This window comes from Argiope bruennichi, chromosome 9 (genome assembly GCF_947563725.1).
Source record: "Argiope bruennichi chromosome 9, qqArgBrue1.1, whole genome shotgun sequence".
Classification (NCBI taxonomy): Eukaryota; Metazoa; Arthropoda; class Arachnida; order Araneae; family Araneidae; genus Argiope; species Argiope bruennichi.
The window spans coordinates 23484191-23508729 of record NC_079159.1 but is presented as its reverse complement, the minus strand read 5'-3'; the positions used below and the strand labels follow the sequence as shown (position 1 = coordinate 23508729).

Genomic DNA, 24539 nt, shown 5'->3' with positions numbered 1-24539 from the left:
TTACCAACCATTGAACATAAATTTTCCGGTCTGTTTACTATACCAGGAATAAAGACGTATGCCAGCAGATATGGATGACACTTCGTTTATAAAAGCCATTTTGGTCTTTTGGTTACTTGTCACAAATGTGGAGAGAGCAGATGGTGGAAACACACAGTTAACAGCAGCTGCAAAAGAATATCGAACGATTAAATCCTGCCAAGATTCGGGATAAATTATTCATAATTTTGAAATATTTAAAATTGATATAATTTTGATTAATAACATTGATATTGTTACAAACCTGTAATATTGCTCCCCAGCACGGTTAGTTCAATCACTGAAACGCCCATTTTATGATCAGCTCTGTTTTGTGTTGATCAGGTGCTGCCTCAGTGATCTCATAGCTTGGCGACTTTGACTACAAAATAGATATTACTGGAAATTTCCAGAATTTTAGGCATTCAGCCAATAGGAACCGAGATACGCCTGATTGGTCCAGAACTTTCTCTGCTCGCCTTGCCGGAAATATATCAGGCAGGCAGTCTCGATTTGCATTCAGTCGTGGTCGTGAAACGAGTTGGGTAATCAATCGTGTAAAGAGTCTACGTGCGAATAATTGGATCAGTCCAGCGAAGAGCTCAAGCGATTGCTGAATTGAGCTGAGTGCCGAGCCCTGGTGTTTATTATGGAAGCAGCATCGAGTCGTGTGTGGAGTAGCCAGTCATGTAGTAGTGAGTCGGCAACTGGATAGACCTAAAGCGAGTAGACGGTGGAGAGATCGTCAAGTGAAGCTACGCAGATTCCCTCCTTCTGCTGAATTCTGTCTGGCCGCTTTGTATGCTGTGGTTGTTTTTACTACCGAATACTACTTGTGGACTACTGTTTGTTGTAGTGTGTTGCTGTGTGTTTCCTGAGTTCGTCTCTACTGTTTATTTGTCGTCTTCGTGCTAATAAATGTCGTCGTCTGTCACTAATGGACTGTTTATTTCATAGACCAACAAATCGCAAAAGAACCCGACGGTGTATTCGTAACAATACATAATTAGGATGATTTAAAAAAATTATTGATGAGTGCAGAAGACATTTTACAAGATCAGTAAAGCCTTTTTAAATTCTTTAAATTCAAAATGGCTTTCGTATCGCCAGGGAGATAAAGTGTACCTATAGGAATGTGACAATGCTGAATTTTTTGAGGCAGGTTACAGCGCCCTTAGCTGCGAAATAAGGAAATAAATAAAAGAGATACGCCTAAAAGCCCGGTAAGAAAAATGTACGCTATATCATGATAAAAATACAAGGGAAGGTTTCTTGGTGTTGTCTGCGAATTGGATATATTTTTGATTAAATTTACTAACATTCCTTGAGTAGAAAAAAGAAAAGTTCGTTTAAAATTGAAAAATATATTATCCGGTATTATCATGCAATTTTTCCGAGTAAAGCAACGTCGAGGTGAAATTTAAGCAACGAATAAAGTAAGTAACAACAACAACAACAAATAATAATAATGAAGATAATTGAAAAATACATTCGGATTGGCGGAGAATCTGTGGATATATTTCTCAATTTTAGGACGGATTCTTTTTCCAAGTCTTGAATAGTTCGTAATTCTAATCGTAAATTTATCCGCCAATTTTATTGTTAACTCAATGAAAATTTTCCCTGTGTTTTTATTATGATGAAATCTATATTTTTCTAAGTGAACTTTTTGACCGATAACTTTTGCTTACTTCACCGCTAGGGGCACTGTAATCTGTCTCAAGAAATTTAGCATAGTCCTTTTTGCTGTAAATATACTCTACTTCCCTGGCTATATGAAATGACATTTTGAATTTAAAGGGCTTGCAAATACTTCACCGATCAACCTATATGTGATTTAAAAAAAATATTTATGAATGCAGAAGACATTATATATTAATAGAGCGAGATAACCGTAACTAGATATCATAAACTGTTAAAAATTCCAGTACAGATTTCCCAAATACATATAATTTAATAGAAACTATGAATCTTAAGTTATAAAGGGTACATTACAAGACGATGAAGGAGAAAAAAAAAAGCGATTTTTGTCGCACAGGAATAGATATTCTGCTTATAATTCATTTGTTATCAAAAAGTATTAATCCCCCCCCCCTTCTTTGTTGCCATTTTTGAATTTATGACATGAAAGGGTCAAGAATGAAATCTACTGAGAAGTCAGTTTAGTTTAGTTATATTAAAGTCCCTTTTTTTAAAGCAGAAATAAAGTTTAGTTTAGTTATATTAGCGTCTCGTTTTAAGCCCGCTTTTCAAAGAAATGGTGCACTAACGCTATTTTGGGACGGATCTCGTAATTTTGAACAGTGGTCAGATGACGAGGACGACACCTGAGCTGGCATCCCTCACCAAACTTCCACACTACACTAGGGGGGGGGGACGTTTGGCCCCGACAGATTTAACGTGTAATGCTTACACGACGTTCCTTGTGTAGAATCGAGTCTCGAACCTGAAACCCTCCTTTTCTAAAGCCGAGACCAGACTCAGTAGCCACCAGGTCACCGCGGACTGTGATCTACTGAGAAATTAATGGTCATATTGCGCGAACAATAAAAATTTTCTTAACATTTCTCTTTAGCTGATTCTTTCATAACCATTCTTTATTAAAATGAATCTGAAGTCAGGCTTTAATGAGTTGAAATTTTTAATATATCCCAGTCTTAAAATTAATTTGCAGATCATATCTGTGCTTATATTCCGGAAATTAATTTAAGGCAAATTCTATTTCTCTTAAATTTATGTTGTACATTAAAGCCATTACAATTTTGATGATTTTAAAAGTCATTAAAATTGTAATGGCCCTTTAAAGAAAAGTTTGGAAAATTATTGACCATTAAACTTTATGCCCCACGCATAGAAAACGCTCAGTATGTTATAAATACAGATACTGAACAAATAAAGAAAGAAAGAAAATTAAAATAAAAAAGCCAGGGAAATTACTGTTGCTAAATTATTGAAACAGTCAGACATCAAATAAAGCAATGAAAACAAAGTCATTTTAAACTTTACCGTCAGCTCAACAGTGGTTGTATCCAAACCCAACTGTTGGCGCGAGTTTCTCATTTTCTTTTAATGTGACTGTCAGCAAAATGTGCCAAGTATATTTGTGTGAAAAGTGACTTGAAATCTCTTTGGGTCACAAAAAAAGAAGCTTTTAACCCTTAAATGGACGAATTGTTATTTTCCATAAACAAATCAATAAAAATAAATTAATAAATTTGAAATCAACCAGGAAATGGATGCAGTTAATTTAATTAAAAAAACATATTCATGTATTTCTACATCATCATGAACAATCACATCTTGAGTTCTAGAAATCTACTGTTTAAGGTAATATAATATTTCAGATATAAATAATACGTCTCATTACATTACAAAACATGAAAATTTATGAAACAATTATTTTTAGCATTTAAACATAAAGGCATATTGCATTTGTTACATGAGCATTGTGTGGCACGTAACAAATGACTACCGTGACATCCTTAAATAGGGAATTTTACACCTGAATCTGTTTGAAAATTTAGGCCAGTGATCAACGCCGTCTTTTGAACTTTTATAGGCACAAACGGATGAAATCACATTTTAGGTTTAGTGAACAAATGTAGAACCGATTTTGTACATTGATGCCTTTTTACATTTAAAAAAATTAACATTACCGAAAACAATTCTTTCTGTGTGTTTTCATTACTTTTTATATAAGTAATCGTAATTAGTAACATCCGCTGAAATGAAATTCTATTGATAGTGCGCCAACAACGCAAACTATCACACATATAGAAATAAACTGTCAATTTTTGGTGCGTTCGGAAGTGATAAAATAGTTTTGGTAAAATTAAAATTAAAAGAAAAATAATAAACTATGCAGAGGTTGCTACATAAAAAGATATAAGGTTTAAAACATACTATATAGATCTACATCGCTCTGCATTTAAGGGCTAAGAAACGTTGCCATCGGTCTCTGGTCATACTTGGTTTCTTTCTCACTAAAGTAGCGTTCACACGAGGTCAACTATACGCGCAATGGAAGGCCACGCCTACCTCAGGAACATCACGTGACCCGATGGGAGGGCAAAAGGCAAATGGTTGTCTCATCGGAACTACTATTTGCCGTTTTCCCTTTACGGTCCGAGATCTTCCTGTAATAGGCGTGACCTTTAATTGCGCGCAATAGTTACCTCGTCCGAATCCTGCTTAACGGAAAACTCGCTCATCTGGATGGCTGTCGGGAAAATAGAAAAACTCGAATCTATTGGAATCAAAGGAAGACTTAAATCTCTTACTTCTCATCTCATCAAAAGCTGCGCGGTCCCCTTGATATTCCATTCCTTCTTTGATCAAAATGAGCCTGACCAGGTCATTGTGCATGTCTCTTAGGTCCTCTGAAGCGTTGTGCCACACTTTCTTCAGTTTCTGAAGTAAATGGAAACAGTTCCTTAGAAGAATTTGTTTCTGATGATCTTTATATGCCTCTGAATAAACAGATAAAATTACGCTTTAATGAATCAGGTGAACAGAAAAATATTTGAAGACAATTAAGTACTCCATTCATTTTTCAAACACAACAAATTATTACAAGTCATTTCAACAGGCGAATTTTAGAAATCCCAAATGAGGAAATCCCAGTTCCCTCTTATTAGGCTCGCAATTAATATTTTTTTATTAGTAGCCAAATAAGAGGGATCTCCTAATTTCTTTTAAGTAATTATTAGAAATTAATTAGATCAACTGTAAAATGGAAACTACACCATTGTACTTTGTTTTCTGATCGCCACAAGAAATGGATGGATTTTTCATTGATCATTATGTTTAAATTTTGCCATGTGAATATTGTCATATATTTTGCCAGTGATTAAAAGCCAAATAACTCGCCACGGATAACACGACAGATTAATTAAAAATGCTAAATTACCGCCAAAAGTTAATATTTTGTAACTGTTGTATGCTAATGTTACGTAAGGCGTTCTCTGCTATAGCATCTTTATTAGAAAGTAAGTGAGAAATGTTTGCGGAAACGATCTTTGCAAGCCTCTTAAATCATCTCGCAGTATAGATTACTGATTTAGTAAAATAATAAAAAATATGAAAGATAGAAGCAAAAGAATATTGATTTAATCTGAAATTCATATTAGCAAGCTTCTGAAAAAAATTAAAGGATATTGAAACCTGTCTCTAGTTCGAAGTATCCCAGCATGATAGTGCTTTAGGTTTGATTTGTCTATATGTGTTTCATTTTTAAAATTTGCTCTTAATTATATAGCAACTAAAAGCAAAAATAAAAATAAAAAACAAGTATTAAAGTAAAGAATTAAAAACAAGTATTAATTACTGTCGCAAGCTGCTAAGTTATAAATCAAATAATAAAAACAATGAAAAAATATTGTTGCAAAATATCTTAAGACAGATCATTAAAATTTTATAAGATTATGGAGAAAATTTGACAAAAATAAAATAGATATTACTGAATAGATTTTTTTTTTAATTCCAGAGTCATTTATTAGTGGTTTTTATGATATAATATGCTTAGAAGCTAATGAAAAAATATTAAAATAAATCAGATTTTAATTAAAAATTATATTAAATTTTTAAAATCCTTTCTTAATAAACATCTATTACCCAAGAAATAGATGTTTATTGTGCGAAATTTGATAACTCTATGTCCAAAAGTTTGCGCCAATGTTGCCAAAGCTGTGGGTGGTTTTCTTGGAAGCGCCTAGGCTCAACAGCCTTTAATCTTTCTCTCGGCTGAAATGAGACCAACCAAATATGTCGATCATAAATTTTAAAGTTTATTGGCATTCGGTTTATTATTCTAAAAATTGATATGATAATAACAATTACCGAAAAAAAAAATTCTGCCCTTTACAGCTTTTAAAAGGTTGTCTCATTCTCTTTGTCGGCTTAGCGTTCTTGAGTATATTTTTAGCACAAGAAATTGTATGATGCCACTACGTCATTTTTCATTATTCTGTATACAGTCCATATAGAGAAAATATCATATCAATATTGTAGAGCAAATTGTGCTCTAAGTGTGATAGCATTTTGATAGATTGTTATTTATTATTTTACAATATTTACTTATATCATCATTTTAATAAAATATATGAAATTATTCACATGACAAAATTTGAGCATAGTGATCAATGAAAAATTCCTTATCATTCTCTTGTTACTATCAGAAAATAAATTACAATGACCTATAATATTAATAAAATATATGACAATATTCACATGGAAAAATTTAAATATAATGATCAATGAAACATCCATTATCATTCTCTTGTCGCAATCGGAGAATAAATTACAATGAGTTATAAATTAATAAAATATATGACAATACTCGCATGTCAAAATATGAGCATAATGATCAATGAAAAATTCCTTATCATTCTTTTGTTACTATCAGAAAATAAATTACAATGACCTATAATATTAATAAAATATATGACAATATTCACATGGAAAAATTTAAATATAATGATCAATGAAACATCCATTATCATTCTCTTGTTGCAATCGGAGAATAAATTACAATGAGTTATAAATTAATAAAATATATGACAATACTCGCATGACAAAATATGAGCATAGTGATCAATGAAAAATTCCTTATCATTCTCTTGTTACTATCAGAAAATAAATTACAATGACCTATAATATTAATAAAATATATGGCAATAATCACATGGCGAATTTTAAATATAATGATCAATAAAAAATTCATCATCATTATCCTGTTGCTACCAGGGAATAAATTACAATGACTTATAATATTAATATATATTTTAGACACATTGTTCTCAATCGATTGAAACAAAGATTTGATACAAAACTGATCTTGTAATCACAAAATTACGTTCCGAATTTAATGTATTTAAATTATTGTATTTTTGAATTATCGGGTTTAAATTTTTCTGAATGAACAGACAGAGAGACAGTCGATCCTTAGCTGGATTTGGTTCAAAATTTGACAGGAGTATGCTCTATTGATGTTAAATCTGTGTACCAAATCTGGTCTATTTAACTCTCTCCGTTTTGTAATTATCGTGTTAACTTATATTCGAACAGCCGGATAGACAAACATTCTCTGAACAGAGTTTTACTCAAAATTTAATAGAAATCTTCCGATTTGGTGTGAAGACAGTATACTAAAGTTTAACTGGCTAGTTCAAATTATTTTTGAGTTATCTTTGTCACAGACAAACAAGCAGCCATTTTCCAAAAATGTGTTTTTCGAATTCAAGGAGGTTTAAACCGTGGAGATTTGTTAAAATCTCGAGTTAGAATTTTTTGACGAATTCTATACTTTCTCTATCAAATCATCTATACTTACTATATATTCTATACTTTCTCTATCAAATCATCTATACTTACTATATATTCTATACTTTCTCTATCAAATCATCTATACTTACTATATATTCTATACTTTCTCTATCAAATCATCTATACTTACTATATATTCTATACTTTCTCTATCAAATCATCTATAACTATATATTCTATACTTTCTCTATCAAATCATCTATACTTACTATATATTCTATACTTTCTCTATCAAATTCTATACTTACTCTATCATCAAAAAATTCGAACTCGAGATTTTGGATGAATTTTCACGTTTTAGATCTCCCTGAATTCGAAAAACACATTTTTGGAAATGTCCGTCTGTTTGTCTGTGAATACGATAACTCCCAAACCACTTTCATCTAGAAGAGTGAAATTTGATATATGGACTTAAGACCAAAATTGTAAATTTCTTTCAAATTTGGAAAGAAATTCTTCCGGAAATCTCTCGGTCTGGCTATTCGAGTACATGTGAACTTGGTAACTTCAAAATGTAAAGGGCTAGATATATAATATATGGTATACAAGTTTAACACCTAAAATATGGATTCTTATCCAGTTGTGAATTAAATATGGCAAAGCAGTGATGATCTATCGATTTGCACTTTCGTATACATTTAAATACAATAATTCACAAACGCAATGAAATGTGTGATCTTGAGACTTACACAGTTATGTGATCTTGTGACTACAACTGCAGTTCCATGTCAAATTTTAGTTTCAATCAGCCTAGAAAGAGCCATCCAAAATGCATATTCGCATTCTAGGCTCAGTAAAAATGTAATTCATTCTATAGATCTATATTTTATAACTATTATTCACAGATACCTAGCACGGTATTTGTGGTCTTACTTAGGGTTTGTGGTGAATAGCATATAAACCCGTTAACAACTCTTCTACCCGAACGATCGTTTTGGTATAATGGTTTAGTTACTGGAATGCTAACCACAAGGAACCAGGTTCTATCCTCCGCTCATTCCCATATCGCTAAATTGGTGACCTCGGACGATGAACCTTACAGCTGTTGTGGCGCCTTCTACCCGCAACAAAAGTCGTCAGACTCACTTGACGCAGCAATCAAAGTCGCCAGACTCACTTGTCTCAGCAGCATCTGTAACCACACGCTCTCGCTACTCAACTAGGGTACAGGCCCATTAAGACAAAAGCTATAATACATTACCACTCAAGAGCCATATCGTTCGACTCACTGGAGGGAGAGTACTGTGGTGAATAGCATATAAGTCAGTTAACAACTCTTCTACCCGAACGATCGTTTTGGTATAATGGTTTAGTTACTGGACTGCTAACCACAAGGACCCAGGTTCTATCCTAGCACATTCCATACCGCTTCAGGCTCATAATTTTATATGGGGAGAAGAATAAGACCTTTATTTGAAAGTTTACAGGAGACCACTTCGGCTTTTTTACATTCTCGTATACGTACTATAGAGGAAGTATAGTAATCGACAAAAAAATTCGAACTCGGGATTTTGACGAATCACCACATTTTAGACCACCCCGAATTCGAAAAACATATTTTTATAAAATGTTCGTCTGTCTGCCTGTGACAATGATCACTCAAACCCGCTTTGAGCTAGAGCGAAGAAACATGATACACGGTCTTTACACCAAATTTGCAGATTTCTATCGAATTTTGAGTAATAATGTTCAAAGGAAGTCAGTCTATCCGGCTGTCCGCCTTTAAATTAACAAGATAACTACGAAACGAAGAGAGCTAGATAGATAAGTTTCGGCACAGATATTTAAAATTATAATGTAGACACCTTTCAAATTTTGAGTTAAATCTAACTACGGGCTGACTGTCTGTTCGTCTGTAAACACGTAAACACGATAGTTCAAAAACGCAATAACTTAAATATATCAAATTTGATATGAGACTTTGTGACTACAAATGCAGTTTTGCGTCACATTTTGGTTACAATCGGCTGAGAAAACCGTATCTAAAACACAAATTCGAATTTTGGATACTATTAACGCACGCCAGGGGATTTTGGATTAATCGCCAAATAACTCGCCAAGGATGCCACGATAGATTCAGTAAAAATGCTAAATTCACACCAAAGGTTAATATTTCGTAACTATTGTACACGAATGCAGGACAAGTTTATTAGAGAGTATGCGAGAAAGTTTTGGGAAGACCATTCCCATTGGTTTTTAAACTGGAGCTCGTACCTTCTAAGTCTTCTCTGTTACAAACCGAACTACGTGTTAATTTGGTCATCTTGCTGAAATTTTTTTAACCAAATAGTATTAAATATTAACAGCAAATGGTGAATATTTTCAGAGCATTAAAATAACTGTTGCTTATTTCCAGTTTCTCAGTATAGATACTGTCGCTAACAAATTCAATAAATTACAGCTCATGCTTTGCTATACAATATTAGAAAACAAATGCATATTAAGAGCTTTCTAAAACTATGATGAAAAATTCGAAATTTGTTTTCCTTTAAGAAAGCAACTGTTTTAGCTACTTGAATTCCAGAAACTTACCTCTACTTAAGTATCTTCCGTAAAAGAAACATTGCATTCGTACTGTTACCCCGGAAATGCATTTTTCGTCGAAAAGAAAGCTGAAGCATGCCTAAAAATAAAAGACTGATTTTAAAAATAGATATATTAATAGAAATGCTGCCTTCATGGTTTTTAATCATTCTGTTTATGATTATCATTAAAATTTTATATAAAACTGCTTTATCTTACGTTGTATAAAGGATATTAAGGTACTTGTCGGTTTTTACAGCGACCAAAAATGTGCCAAGAAAAAATTTCGCCAATCTGGCAATTTCAATCGTCAAACTAAAACGCATGTGATTCACATATTCAAAATTTTTCATAATAAATAATAATACTTTTGAATATATTTTTATAATTTGGCGCAATTTTTCTTGGCACTTTTTGTTCGTTGTTAAAACCGAATTGTACCGATATTAATTTTATTTTGTTATTATTTACAGCATGAAGATTCCTTAACAAAAAAATTGTTGCTTTAAATTCTATAAAAAAAAATGTTATATGTAGACTATTAATATGATAATGTTTATAGACTCACATACTATTTGCAAATTGCATCACGTATGTTGATAGCAAAAGACATCAAATGCGGCAAGCAGTTATTTCTTAGTTAGTTTAGTGCTCTCTAAGAAAGGTTTATTCAAAATTTTAATGACAGTTTTATTTAAAGATTAACGAACATTTGAATTTCCCTCAATAATTATGGAACAAATTATTGTACGAATATAACCTTAAAATTTAGGAAATAATAATAATAAGCTTCTCAATGTCAACAGCTTTAATTCCACACATTTTTAAAAATATATTTTATAGCATACTTTTTATTGTTTTAGTTATTCATTTGTACTCATGAGCATTGTGACAATATTAAGAACATTTTTTTTTTTTTTTTTTTTTTTTTTTTTGTGAACCAAGCTATCGCTCCTATATAAAGAAGAACAAATTTTGAGCAGGCGATAAAAACCGGCGCAGGCGATAAAATCGCCAATAATGATGCAACCACGCCAAACGGAATATCGCCGCTAGTAACCGTTTGTGGCGTCTGCTTGATGTGATTTGTTTCGGTGACTGTGTGCTATCGCCAGAAAGTCAGTTTGGCGAGATTTGCGCCGTATAATGGAAAAGACCCACATTTTACAAATAAAATAAAGAAAAGATGAGTCAAAGCTAAACATTTATTTCATGTTTGCTCTCATTTTTAGCCACGATGTTTTGAGAAGAGATTTTGAAACACCTTTCAATTTTTTAACACTTAATTCCTTAAAGCCATATTAGGAAAATATTTTTCATCAGTTTGCAAGAAAAGACAAATGAAATGCAACTCAAATATATTTTGAATTAATAATATTAAGTTCGAACGAAGTGAGAAATAATCGTGATTCTAATTATTACTATAAATGTAACAGGTAACATAAATGGAAACAATCACATTATTGCCAATTATTAAAAAAACAAAAACGGTGAACATTTGTGTGCATAAATTTAATATTTATAATCTAAATTTTTCGCTATATAAGTATTTTAAAAGAAATTCCATAATATATTTATATATATATATTATTCATTTTACCTTAATAAATTTTTGTTTTTCACATTTTGAGACATCATTTTGCAATATATAGCTCCATTTTGACTCCAGTAATAGAACTCGGACCTACAAACATAATTTTTTTATTAATATTAACCCCATTTTTATTAATGCGATTAAATAATCAAATTATTAGAAATTAATAAATTTAACCGTGATTTGAGCTGTTCTTTGAGAAATTCTTTCATTTTGTTGTCTACAGTATGAGCTAAATGTACTGGCTAAATTAAGAACTTTTTTATTAATTTCTGGATTAGATGATAGCATCACATCATTCACAGACATATTGTGAGCAAAATATTGTAAAAAATCACATTACTGAAAAGATAATTTTAAGCTGGCAAAAATTAGCATCACTGAAACCTACTAACAACAATACGCATCCGATTGTTTACATCAATGTTGTCATAGAGACTGGTTTTAAAGTTACAGTTAACTGGATTGTTCCATAACTCATGGAAATTAAATTTTTAAATAATAAGAATTTTTTCTTTATATTGAAAATAAATTAAACAGTATTACATATAATAATTTATAGTAATGCAAAACTTTTATTCCTGACTTATATCCTTGAGAATCGGTGATATTTTCTTATATATTCTATTTTCTTTTTCAAAACTTAGAGGACAAACAAATTTTCCGTAACCGTTGGTTTCGGTTCGATTTACTCTTTTCTGCAATGTGACCATCATTTGGTAAGTGTAAACACAATTCTTATGTTTGTTTATATTGATTTTAAAGTATATGAAATTACCTAAATCTATTAAAAATGTATATAATTCAGTTTGAATTTCAATTAAATAAAAATATCTTTTATTCTATATTAAAGTTATTTATTTCCTATTTCAAGTGAGCACACTATTTACAATTGAATTGAGTTGGAACGAAACCAATTCATTACATAAAGGTGTATTAATGCGATGCATTCAAATTTCATTTAAATCTTTTATAATTTGTTTTTATTTTCTTTGGAGTAGGGAAAAAAAAGTACTAAAATAGAATTTAAGAATGAAACTTGGCACAAATTATAATGTAAATTCAAATTGATTCTTTTAGGATAATAAAAAATAAGGTGTATGAAATTTTAAAAATACGTCTTATCCAGTTTAATTTTTTATACTACGATAATTTAAAATAATTTTTCTGATCTGTTGTTTTTTTAGTTAATTTATATAACTGACGATTCTTGAAACTTTATTGAATTAGTAGACTGAAGCGAAAATGTCTAACTTTTATTGATCAGAACCTTTTTAACAATATTTTTGTAGTTATAATTTGTTATTTTAATTCTAAAAATAATCTAATTTTGTAATTGAGAAATTCTTGTATTTGTTTTTAAATCTATTTTTTTAAAATTAATGCTTTTTTTCAGGGCCAAATTTTCTTGCATACCTAGGAACATGAACTAGGTAAAAATCATGTTTAAATTGTCCCCTTGCATAATCAAGCATCATGGCTCGATGAAGTATTTGAAGTATGTTATCTTCATCTCGCGACAAGTAAGACTCTCTTTTTGTCTATGGAAAAGAAACTTATAGCAACAAAAATAAAATATCTGAAATAAGAGAGAATACTTTTTAGTTTTTAATATTCCTCTACTCTTACTTTAAATTCTTGATGGTAAAGTTTTTATCACTCTTGATACAGAATGGTACTTTGCCATTAAGTTCTATTGAATCCCTTTTTTTTTTCAGACAAAACAAATTCAGAACTGTGATACTTAAATGAACATTTTAGAAGAATTTTAATTTGATATTTAACTTAAGGATATTTATTCCTATTTTATTTAAATTTTGTATTCATTATTTAATGGCATTTTGTATAAATTTACATCATTTACACAACTTTTTCCTCATGCCTTTGAGTCTCTTTATTAATTTATTTTGTATGATTGCAATCTCTTTGATATTAAGTTAAATGAATAAAAAGAGATTGATAAAATTTTTGAGTTCATTTGAATCTTTTATTATGCAATTTTAGAAACAGCAAAGATTATTAAATAATGCCATAGCATTTCTGTGTTTTGTATAATATGCAGCTACTTAAAATTTATTATAACCTCTATTAAATACTATTGGGAGATGAATTATTATTGTTCTCTTTTATTGCATCTATTCGCACCTAATTTTTTAAAATATAAATATGTTGTTACCTTTGTACTTTTTAAAACCAAGTATTTTTTTTATTAATGACAATTACGTCTAAGTTTAATTTTGGATTGAAATTTTACTTTTCATTTAACAAGGCATCCACCAAGTACAGCAATCATATGTTGTAAATATTCCAATAAATCGCATGTTTCACTTTGTATGATTGCTGTACTTTGTAATTGGTATAAATTTTAGATGTATTCAAGCTGCAGGAAAAAAAAAATCTTATACTTATTATATATATGTATTTTATTTCTTTTAGAAGGGGTCTAAATCAAGAAAAACTTCAACAAAAATTTTAGCTGCTGCATCATCTTCTGTTATAAAGCCTGCAGAAGAATTTGATAATGATGAAAGTACCATAGCAAAGAGAAAAGTTGATTTTCATTTTTTAAATGATCCACATTCTAAGAAATCTTCATTAGGAGAAGAAGATGTAGTTAATTCTCAACTTCATCAGCATTTAAAGCCTGTTATTAAACCAGATGTGACAGCTTCCTTATCTGATACATTAGAAAAAAATGTACCCACAACAGAGAAGGAAGGTGTTAAATTGCTAAATACAGTAAAGCCTGCAGATCTAGATTGGCGGAAGCAAGTTTTAGATATTAAATTATTACCTCATTATTACAAAAATCTGTCAAAATTCAGGCTGACTGGTAATTATTATTTCAGTATTATTTTATTTATTTAGAAATCTTTGTAAATAGTAATTTTTAACTTTTCTTAAATTTCTAGTTGGGAAAGACTTTAAATTACATAAGGATTTGTATTTTATTCTATTTTAGCCAATAAATTATTTCTAAAAAAAAATTAACGTCTAAATTTTTATACCCAATCCTCTTAGTTATTGATATTCTAATATTTTAATTTAAAAAAGTTTCACACTGCAGCAGTCAAAATTTACCATGTTATGAAGCTTTGAATTTCATGTTTTTAAGTCAGTTATTGAAAGCTCCAAACAAGAACTGCTCAGTAATTAATTCTTTCTTGAGAGGCCCATTGAAATAGCCTATAATTGTCTAATGAAGTATATATATATATATATATGCCATGTTTTTAAAATGATGCATAATAGCCAATTAGCTTTATATGAATATGAGACATCTATTATTTAAAAAATTATTTATCTGCCTAAAGTGGACTTTTTTCTGTTAGTAAATATTGTTAAAATGGAGTAATTTTAGTAGAGTTTTGTATATTTTTTGATAAATAATACAGAATTTGTTCAAGTTATTTTTGTAGTATCTATATATCTTAAAAATGATTGATTTGTGGTGTGTGGATTCAGTCAATTCATTTAGCAGATGTCTATTTTATATCAAGAAATATAGAAAACAAAGATCCCCCTCCCACATTTAAATACTTTTTAAATACAACAGCATTTGAATGGGGGGGGATGCAAAATACATCCTTTGTATTTAGTATTTTTAGATTTTTTTTTCTTTTTTAAAAGGGGGAAAAAGGTTTTATTTCTAGATTTTCTTAAAAAACTTTAATCGCTTATTCTTAATTATTATAGTTGTTTTGCTTTTAATATATAATTTTTTTCTTGAATGGGAGCATTTATGGTGCATTTCAATTGGATGTTACTATTTTTAGAACATTTATGGCATGTGTTTATTAGATGCTTGCATGTGAAATGTACCATTTTCCTAGTTATCGGAGGTGATCGGGGGAAAGAGAAGCATATGCTCTAAATTTATCTTTGACACCTTATTTTTTAGCCATGAGGTCAAGTACCACATTTAGTAATATTATAGAAAAGATTATTATCTTTCAATAAAATTTTTTGGATTTCTTACTCTGTCTCTAACATGTGTTTAATTAACTGATACATCTTTTAAATATGTAGTTACCTTTATATAGGTCTTTAGATAGGATGTGGTTTTTATTTTAGGTCTGGTGGTTCTTACTACCTTAGCAGGATATGGAATGGCTCCTGGAGCATTTGAGCCTGTTACATTTACATGTATGGTTTTAGGAACTGCTCTTTCCTCAGCTGCTGCCAATGCTGTCAATCAAGTTAGTTTCTTGATTTTGTTTAATGTTTTTAAGAATTTGTCTTTTTTTATTTGTATTATTTTTTAAAATTTCAAAAAAGTAAATGTTTAAATTTTTTTCTATAAAACTAATTTTTTATAGTAATAAATAAGATTTTCTTTTTTTTTCTGGCTTGGCAGATGAAAAACAACAAAAAGAATAAAAAATATTATAACAAAACCAATTTTAAATTTTGTCTTTGTATGTCAATTTTCACAACCACCAATACAAGGCCTAAGTATCTACATCTTGGGAATTTATAACATCATGGTTAACTGTGTATTTGAGAAACATGGGCGAAAATGTCTTCCTCATGAGTAGAACTTTCTAAGAAATGAACTTGTCAAGGCCATTTTTCCAATCAGTGGTCAGTCTTATATTGAGGAGCTAAGTGAAGTATATTTTATTATTTGCAAGAAAAATATTTCAAGTTTGCTAAAAATAAGAGATACAATTACTTTAAACTTTTCTGTATTCTTAAATTTAGTGAGAACTGTAGGAATTGTGAGTTTTTATTTTTTGGAACCCTATAAAATAAAATGGTTTACTGCCACACATCGAGAAGCATTTTACCCAACAAAGAATAGTAAGAATAATTCATTTAATTATATTAAAATAATGCCAATTGTTTCAAGGAAAACTAAATTATACATTTTTACTTAAAATTTAAAATGCCTGATAATATGTATTAATTATGAATTCAATCATCAGATATTTTAAAAAAGATTATTTCATAAAATATAATTAGCAAACAGAAGTATAATTATACTATTTGTAATGTTTATGCATGATATTATACAATAATAACACTTATGTTTTAGGTCTACAACTTAATAATTAAATAATAATGCGATTTAGCTAAGATTATGCGCTTTTTCTGTTATATATACACATTGTTGTGTTTAAGTGTAACAGTCTACTTAATTAAAAAGTCTTATGTTATACATACACTTTATGTAATACACTGTACTTACACTTTACATAATCTATGTCATTTCAAAATAACTGTAGATCTGTGAATGTGATCCTTTATTGTAAATCTTTGAATTACATATCACATTAAAAGATATTCAAAGAGAAACAAGCATGTTTAATCCTAAATTAGAAAGGGCATCTTTTAAATATATTAGGTAAGTCATTGGTTTGTTCTATTTCAGATGTGGAATTGCTCTTTCTACTTTTCATATTCAGTACTTTATAGGAAAAAAAAAAATCCAGAAATATAAAAAAGTAGAGATTAAGAGTAACAATTAAGAAAAAAAAAAAAAAAAAAAAAAAAATCCTTCTCCAAAAAAGCATTATTGAAAAGATGAGACAATTATTCTATTGAAATGATGATTATTCAATCTTTTCAATGTTATTCAATATGATACTTAATTTAAGTTGAGTGAAATTCTGTATTTCCCAAAATGCATTGTAAATGTGAATTCCATATTATTATTTTTTTATTTTTAAATTATGTACCATATTTTAAAATGGATTATTCTAATTTCTGAATCAAAAGCATATAGTAATAAAATTAATTTTAATATTTTAGCAAATAAAGAGTAACTTCATAGTTAGGCCAAATGGATTTCAGGATACATATCATAGATAATTTGTGCTGTAGCAAATTCAGTATTAAATAATTGTTGCAAGAATTTCAAGAACAAATTGGAAAAAAAACTCCTCTAAAAATGGGATGTGGGGGAGGAGACCCAACCTTGCAAAAATTAAATAAGAACTAACTTTACTAGACAAAGAATTATGTCATAGACATAGAATAAACATGTCATAGACATAGAATAAACATGTCATAGACGTAGAATAAACATGTCATAGACATAGAACAAAGATGTAGAACTATGTCTTTGTCATATTTATCTTTATACTGATATAATTAGAATATTCACCTTTCTTAATTGAAGAGATTAGTCAAATGAAATTAAAGCAAGGAAAAAATAATAATTTTGAACATCTTGACTGGGAATTTTTATCTTACTAATTTACTTTTGCTTGATTCTACCAAATTAAATTTCTTTTATGGGAAAAAAAAATCAAATATATTCATGTAAGATTAACTTTGCAATGAAATCTTTAATATTTTGTTAATTCAAATCTCAATGATTTAATGCTATAGTCATCATTTTCTCTCTGGGAAGATATTTTTTAAAAGAAATATTATTTCAAATTTTTCAAAAAATGTTTCATATTAACATTATTTCTTTATTAGAGTTTTTAATAGATTTTTCTTTGTTAATACAATCCATGTTTTCTGATTAATGATGTTTCTTAAATTCAAGTTCAGACTGATAAAATTTAAATCAAAACTGCTTTTTTACATTTTAGTGTAAAATAATTTTTTCATTTTCTTATATTTTCTAGGTTTTAGAAGTACCTTATGATTCTCAAATGAATAGAACTAAAAACAGAGTTTTAATCCGTGGATATTTGACGTAAGCTAATTTTTTTTCTCGAAATGACAGTTTTCTGAAAGTTAAATTTTTTTAAAGTTTCTATAATGTGTATTTTTATTATTTGTATATATATCAAAATAATTCTCCAAATTTAAAAATTATTGTTATTTATTATTTGTTTAAAATAAAAATAAATAAACAGTCTTATTTTCTATTTTATACATACAATTTTTGCATTAGAATTAATTGAAATTTATATAAAACTTATTATAAAAGAGGTAAGAAAATTCTTAATCATAAGTTTTATTTCTACCCTTTATGATATAATAATTTAATATTTTTATACATCAAAAGTTAACTTCTGTATTAAGTGCATTTATATATATATATATATATTTCAAATTTTGGGTTTTTGTGTTAATGAAAGGAAACTTTTTTTTCACTTATAAAAGCATGCTACCATGAAATATTTCCTTTACATAATTTTCTTTTGTTTTTTTTACCAGACCTCTTCATGCATCAACATTTGCTGTTTGTTGTGCAAGTATTGGTTTAACAACCCTTTATCTTGGTACAAATACTTTAACAGCTACATTAGGAGCTGCAAATCTTATCCTGTATACTAGCATTTATACTCCAATGAAAAGATTCAGTATTGCTAACACATGGCTGGGTTCTGTAGTTGGAGCAATCCCTCCTTTGATGGGTTGGGCTGCTTGTACTGGAAGTTTAAGTGCAGGTAAGTTAAAAAAAAAAAAAGATTGTTTTGAACTTTTTTTATTGCAGCAGCAAAAATAAATAATTTTAAAACCAATTTCACCAATTTTTAAAAAATACAAAATTTAAAAACCCATTCCCTCCCCCTTCTCACAAATTACATGAAAATAAGCTCCTTATTTTATTTCACAATTATAGATGACAGCCTTACAGAATATTACTTTCTTTATGGGGTTAATTTTAAAGTTAGAATATTCTGAACTTTTAAAACTTGAAAATGGAAATTTTTACAGTTCTTAAAAATTACAGTACTAACAAAAATAATTTAATGTATTCCTCCAATATTCTTAAGATGTTAATTTATAATTTTATGATTTAAATTCATTTCTGAATGTTCCAAAATGAGTATTCTTAAGGTATTCTCATATGGAGGCAGTACCTGTTTGCAGCTTCTCTCATCTTTGTGAATGAGAAGTATGATTTCATGCAGAAAGTATTTTCATTGTGGAAAATCATGCCAAACTTTTTATATGTGAATCAAATAGACATTTCTATCTGCTTCAAGCATATAAAATAATGAATAATTTTCAATTTTTATAATTTTTTATTTAATATTTAAAATTTTAAGAAATATCTTAAATTTTTTTAATTTAAATATAATAAATATTTATTTTTGTATTTTGGTTTTTGATTTTTAGTTTTATTTCTATTGAATTGGAATTATTTTTAGTTTTTTATTTCATGAATGTTTGATTTAGTCTAGAATAAGTTTTGTAAAAAATGTACAAAAAAAAAAAAAAAAAAAAAAGAGAACATAAATAAAAATATTTGTGAAATTAAGATAATCATATTGTAAATATTGTTCTAAGAAATTTATCTAAATACCTTAGAAGATATTCTTATCAGTTGTTTTAACTACCATGTTCCCAAATGTACAACCCCCTTCCCAACTCTAACATTAATGTCTAGAACATCAGTTAAACCTTTCATTCTACTTTTTTTCAATGTACATAAGAAGTTTTAATAATCTGTGCAGGAAAATGTTAACTCTGATCTTTGAAACTTACAATATTACCTTGTTTCTTTTTCGAAAATTAGAGAAATTTATTACTTTCCTCAAAATCTACATTGACAGTTCATAATGGGTGGATATAATAAAAGTTGACTCTTGATGGTTATTAGAAAGATTTATTACCAAAAGAATGACTACTGCTTAATTTTTATTAAATATATGCCTGAATGAGTGTTTTAAAATCTTCTAATACTCCAATTCCAAATGAGAAGCAATGTTAATGAAAAGCATGCATCTCAAGTGTTCTATTTATTTTTAAATGTAATTTGTGAAATATCTTGAGAAAAGAATGCCATATTCATCGAAAATCATTGTATAAATATTCATTACATTTCATTGTTGTAATGGCTTTATTTTGAGTTGTGCAATGAGACTTTATATTGTTTTAACATGTTAATTATTTTATTAAATTAGGAAATATATGTACATTAACTATACAGTTAATATAAGTATTTCTTTTCTAAGAGTAAAAGTGATAAACCAAACAGAATATGAACAAAAATGAACAGAATTAGTCTAAATATGATTAGTGATTTTTTTAAACCATTTTATTTGCAATGCTAAATATTTTTATAATGTGACTTTGACCTAATCTGCCAAATGAAAGACGATAGACTAGTGAATGTGAGTCATAAAACATTTAGTCAACCATATCCTATCTCTCACCATTTGCAAGTTATGATGGATAAAATAAATATGCTCCCAATTGAGAAAAAAAAAATATTTAAAAAGATACATAAACATTAAAGAAGAAAAAAATGAAGATATTTTGAAAAGTCAGGGAAAAATACCCTATAAGATGACACCATTGTCACTGAACTACAAATACTGAAATCAAAATAAAATTGTTTACAAAATTTTTAAGCACAATACCATTACCACCAAATACCATTCTAATTGCTATGTGCAATTTAGCAAAAACTTGTCCTTTGCATCTGCTTTTTAGCGAACCTATTATAAATTATATTGGTGTTTTAATTCAGGAGAAATTTAGTATTTGGTTTACAATTATTGCTAAAATTAGCATTTGTCATATATATATATATCTTACAGTACTTTTGTCAATCCTGATTTTCTTGTCTGCATTAAAACTAGTGTTTTATTGAGGTTCAGGAAAAAGAATTTTGAAAGTCTAATAAGAAAAGTAGAATTTTTATTAAGTTACAAACACATAATAGAAACAAATTGACAAATATCTTCATAGTTCATATAGACTAATTTGTATCCATTTTATCTATCATCTTTTCATTTGATAACCTTTACTTTGAAGAATGCTGATTACTGTGATGTATTTTACAAATTGGCTAAATTTTCTCTGAACTGGAAATCTGGTAAGTTTATTAGCCTCATTCAAAAGTTAATGAAATGTGAAAGGTTTTGGTAAATTTAGAACAACATTTGCAGTATTTGGTATTCAAGATTTTGATAACAATTTGATTTTGCATGTACCAAAATTTTAGAGCTGGTAGCTCTGCTTTAAATTCAGGTGTCCTAATGAAAAAAGGGCCACCTTACAAATTTTGTTCTGATTTTATGTTTTTTAAGTCTGCTGGAGACTTTCAAAATTAGAATTTTTTTCCTCATTAGTACTGATTTTATTTCTGTAACTTGGAAATGATAAAAAGTAGGACTGAGTTGCTGTTATGCTTTATAATCTACATGGACCTTTCTATAATACTCTTTATTTTAGAACATTGAATCAAATCCATTTCTTACTTTCTTTGATATTTTCCCTTTATTTACAATACTTTTTGTTGGTTCCTTCGGATTTCCTATGTTCACAATGTATTAAAATTTTCAAGTTTGTGTTTATGATAATTTTTAATAATTGGCAGGAAGCATGAGAGAAAGAAGGGGGACAAAAGAAATAAACTGGCCTCCAAACAGTAATGCTTTGAATAAATATGGCATCATTTATAGAAAACAATTTTTTTTCTTTTCTTTTTAATGAATTTGAAAGTGCAGTTAGAGGGAATCTAAATTTTCTTTTTGATCACATATTTTGGTAAGAAACAATAATTGTGTTTTTCTGTTAATACTGTAAATGTAATATTAATTTTTAATGTTTTATTCAGAGAAAGAATGTATTGGATCTTTTGTATCTGTAACATACTTATATTATGAAAGATCCATAAATTAGTTTAATGATTTTAAATACACTTCTTCTATTATTGGATAAGCAGAATTACAAACTCAAATTAGTATCAACAATTGATTTATTTCAGATATTTATTTAAATACAAGGAATGACAATGAAATATTCAATAATATTTATAATGTGCATTTGTGAAATATTTTTACCTATAAAATAGTATCCTATAATTTCCATAAACTATTAACAATGTATGAGTATAGTAAACAAATAAAACAATGTCAAAAATCTCTGTGTTGTTTATAGCTAATATTTGAAGAAAATTTTAAGTTAAATGATTTTTTTTTTATTAAATCATTTGTATATTTGTTTTTAGGTGCAGTTCTGATGGGTGCCATTCTATATTCATGGCAATTTCCACATTTTAATGCACTATCATGGGCCTTACGACCAGATTATTCAAGAGCAGGATACCGTATGACATCTGTGATTGATCCCGCTATGTGCCGTCGTGTGGCTTTGCGTCACAGTGTTGGTCTACTTGTTCTTTGCAGTTGTGCACCTCTCCTTGATCTAACTACATGGACTTTTGCTTTTGATTCTTTCCCCCTAAACTGTTATTTAATTTATCGTGCTTGGAAATTTTACAAAGATGGTGACAATCACAGTTCTCGGAAATTATTTCGTCTCAGCCTGGTTCACCTGCCTGCATTGATGTTCTTGATGCTTATAGGAAAAAAATATTCTTCTAAAGACGATAAACAGGAAAAAGTATCTTGATGAATTCTAATTTATTAAGTAATAATGATGTAAATAGGAATTGTAAAGTGCACAAATCAGTAAAGATTAATTTATTTGAGCAGTTAATAAAATCATATTCAGAGATGTATTTTAGGTTTATTTGAATCATCAGTTTATTGCAATTGAAGGTATTAGTATGATTGTATAAATAATTGTATTTATTACATTTTTTTATACAATTATCAAAAAAATGTTCACCCTGAAATTGAGATATTTGGGAATATTTTAAGATACAAGGATTTTTTAATTTTACAGTAGTGGCATAGTTCTTAAAATATAAATATGTAAAAATTACCTTATTTTAAAGCTGTGAATATATTACCTGTTATATGCATATGACATAACTCAACAGTGGAACAATCTAGACAGATGAAATTTCGTATATGGCCATAGCACCAAAATTCTAGACCTATGTCTAATTAAGGATTAAATCTGTCAACAGATAGACTGCTTATTTTTTTCAGGTTTGTTATATTAAATCCAATATAGTATAACTTCTATAATAAATGAAATTTGACACCTGAATTGTTGGTCCAAGGAAAGAAATCCAAATGCAGTTCTTCAAGAGTTTCATCACCTATACTCGAAATGTACTGCTTTATGCAGATGTGCAAGAAAGTTCAAAGAAAAAGCATTGCTTTTGGTTCATTTATAGAGACAGGTAAATATTTGCCAATATCTTGTCAATTAATAAAATTCTTTTTAGATACCTGGATGAAGTGAGATATGGTTAAAATCATAATTCTGAAATTTTATCAGTATTATTTGTATGAAAAATAATCCTAAACAAGATAAATCTATTACAAGTAACAAGGTTAGTATATTTTTCAATTCAGGGTTATTAAAATTAAAATCACACTGCTCTGGCATTTAGCTGCTTGAACAGATAGTTTCTGCAAATAGTAACATGAATCTGAAATTAGTTAAAAAGTAGCACCACTCCATAGCTCCCTTTCTTGTCCATTAATAGTTGTAAACATTGCAGCCACAGTTATGCTCTCCCGAGAATTCACTTACTTATTCAGAGCATTTTAATGCACATATTCATGATGTCCTTAAGAAGGCTCAAATTTTGCTTGCTTAATGGATTTTGCAATTTCTCGAATATTAGTTAAAGCTGTCATGGCCACAATGTTTAAGCATGATCATTAATACCGAACTATTCCAATTACTTGGGACAAATGGAAAAAAAAAAAAAAAAAAACAATTTTTTTTCTTCTGAAACCATAGCTTTTAATCATTACATACCTTAAGCAGACTTATAAATCTCTATATTAGTACGAAGTACATTCTCCTTTAGCAAAAATGGCCTCTTCAATATGTCTTGGCATTGATTCCACTAGTATAGTGCATATGTTCTTGACTTCATGTTCCTGGAACCACACTTGTATAGCACATTTAACCATTTGTTTCTGTTGCTATGCAATTCATTTTAGTTTAATTTTTGAGAATACACCATAAGTTCGCAATGGGATCGCACAATAAGTTCGCGTCTGGTAAATTATGAGGCCAATCAAGCTGTTTTATTTTATTTTCCTGTGCAAAAGTCTGGATCAATTTCGAAGTGTGACAAGGGGCCCAAGTCATGTTGAAATGTTCCATTAAATATTTCCTTGAATGGAACAGTCTTACTGCTTAATATTTCAATGTAATCGACAGAATTCATAATGCCTTCAAGAGGAGGAACTAAGCTTCCAGTGCCATTTTTTGTGAGAAAAACTCCAAAACATCTCTTTGTTTAGAAGGGTGTTTTACAGTATGTGGGATATGATCTGGTCGCAGTTTT

The 24539-nt window shown here is 28.9% G+C and overlaps 2 protein-coding genes across 5 annotated transcripts in view; one reads left to right on the top strand and one right to left on the bottom strand.

Annotated features, from left to right (window-relative positions):
• The window catches only part of LOC129984749 (cilia- and flagella-associated protein 206-like), a 30413-nt gene extending 18544 nt beyond the window's left edge, over positions 1-11869 (bottom strand). For all 4 annotated transcript variants that reach the window (XM_056094699.1, XM_056094702.1, XM_056094701.1 and 1 more), the window contains exons 1-5: positions 11636-11869; positions 11465-11548; positions 9874-9964; positions 4299-4487; positions 9-167 (exon numbers count right to left, since the gene is read on the bottom strand). In XM_056094699.1, the coding sequence (XP_055950674.1) occupies positions 9-167; positions 4299-4487; positions 9874-9964; positions 11465-11548; positions 11636-11767 (655 nt within the window). In that variant the 5' untranslated portion in view covers positions 11768-11869. The remainder of the gene's footprint in view (positions 1-8; positions 168-4298; positions 4488-9873; positions 9965-11464; positions 11549-11635) is intronic.
• A 237-nt stretch (positions 11870-12106) lies between these two features.
• On the top strand, positions 12107-22837 carry LOC129984751 (protoheme IX farnesyltransferase, mitochondrial-like). The gene is made up of 7 exons (XM_056094703.1): positions 12107-12177; positions 12855-12981; positions 13895-14291; positions 15533-15657; positions 18040-18110; positions 18578-18810; positions 22329-22837. Exons 2-7 carry the CDS (start codon positions 12901-12903, stop codon positions 22730-22732), a joined length of 1311 nt encoding a protein of 436 aa, XP_055950678.1. The 5' UTR covers positions 12107-12177; positions 12855-12900; the 3' UTR covers positions 22733-22837.
• The last annotated feature ends 1702 nt before the right edge of the window (positions 22838-24539 follow it).

Bases quoted from the DNA above. Each gene is read 5' to 3' on its own strand.
- LOC129984751 (XM_056094703.1), top strand. From the start codon at position 12,901: ATGTTTAAATTGTCCCCTTGCATAATCAAGCATCATGGCTCGATGAAG. The intron at 15,658-18,039 runs GTTAGTTTCTTG...TATATTTTCTAG, and splicing joins CTGCCAATGCTGTCAATCAA to GTTTTAGAAGTACCTTATGA. The intron at 18,111-18,577 runs GTAAGCTAATTT...TTTTTTTACCAG, and splicing joins TTAATCCGTGGATATTTGAC to ACCTCTTCATGCATCAACAT.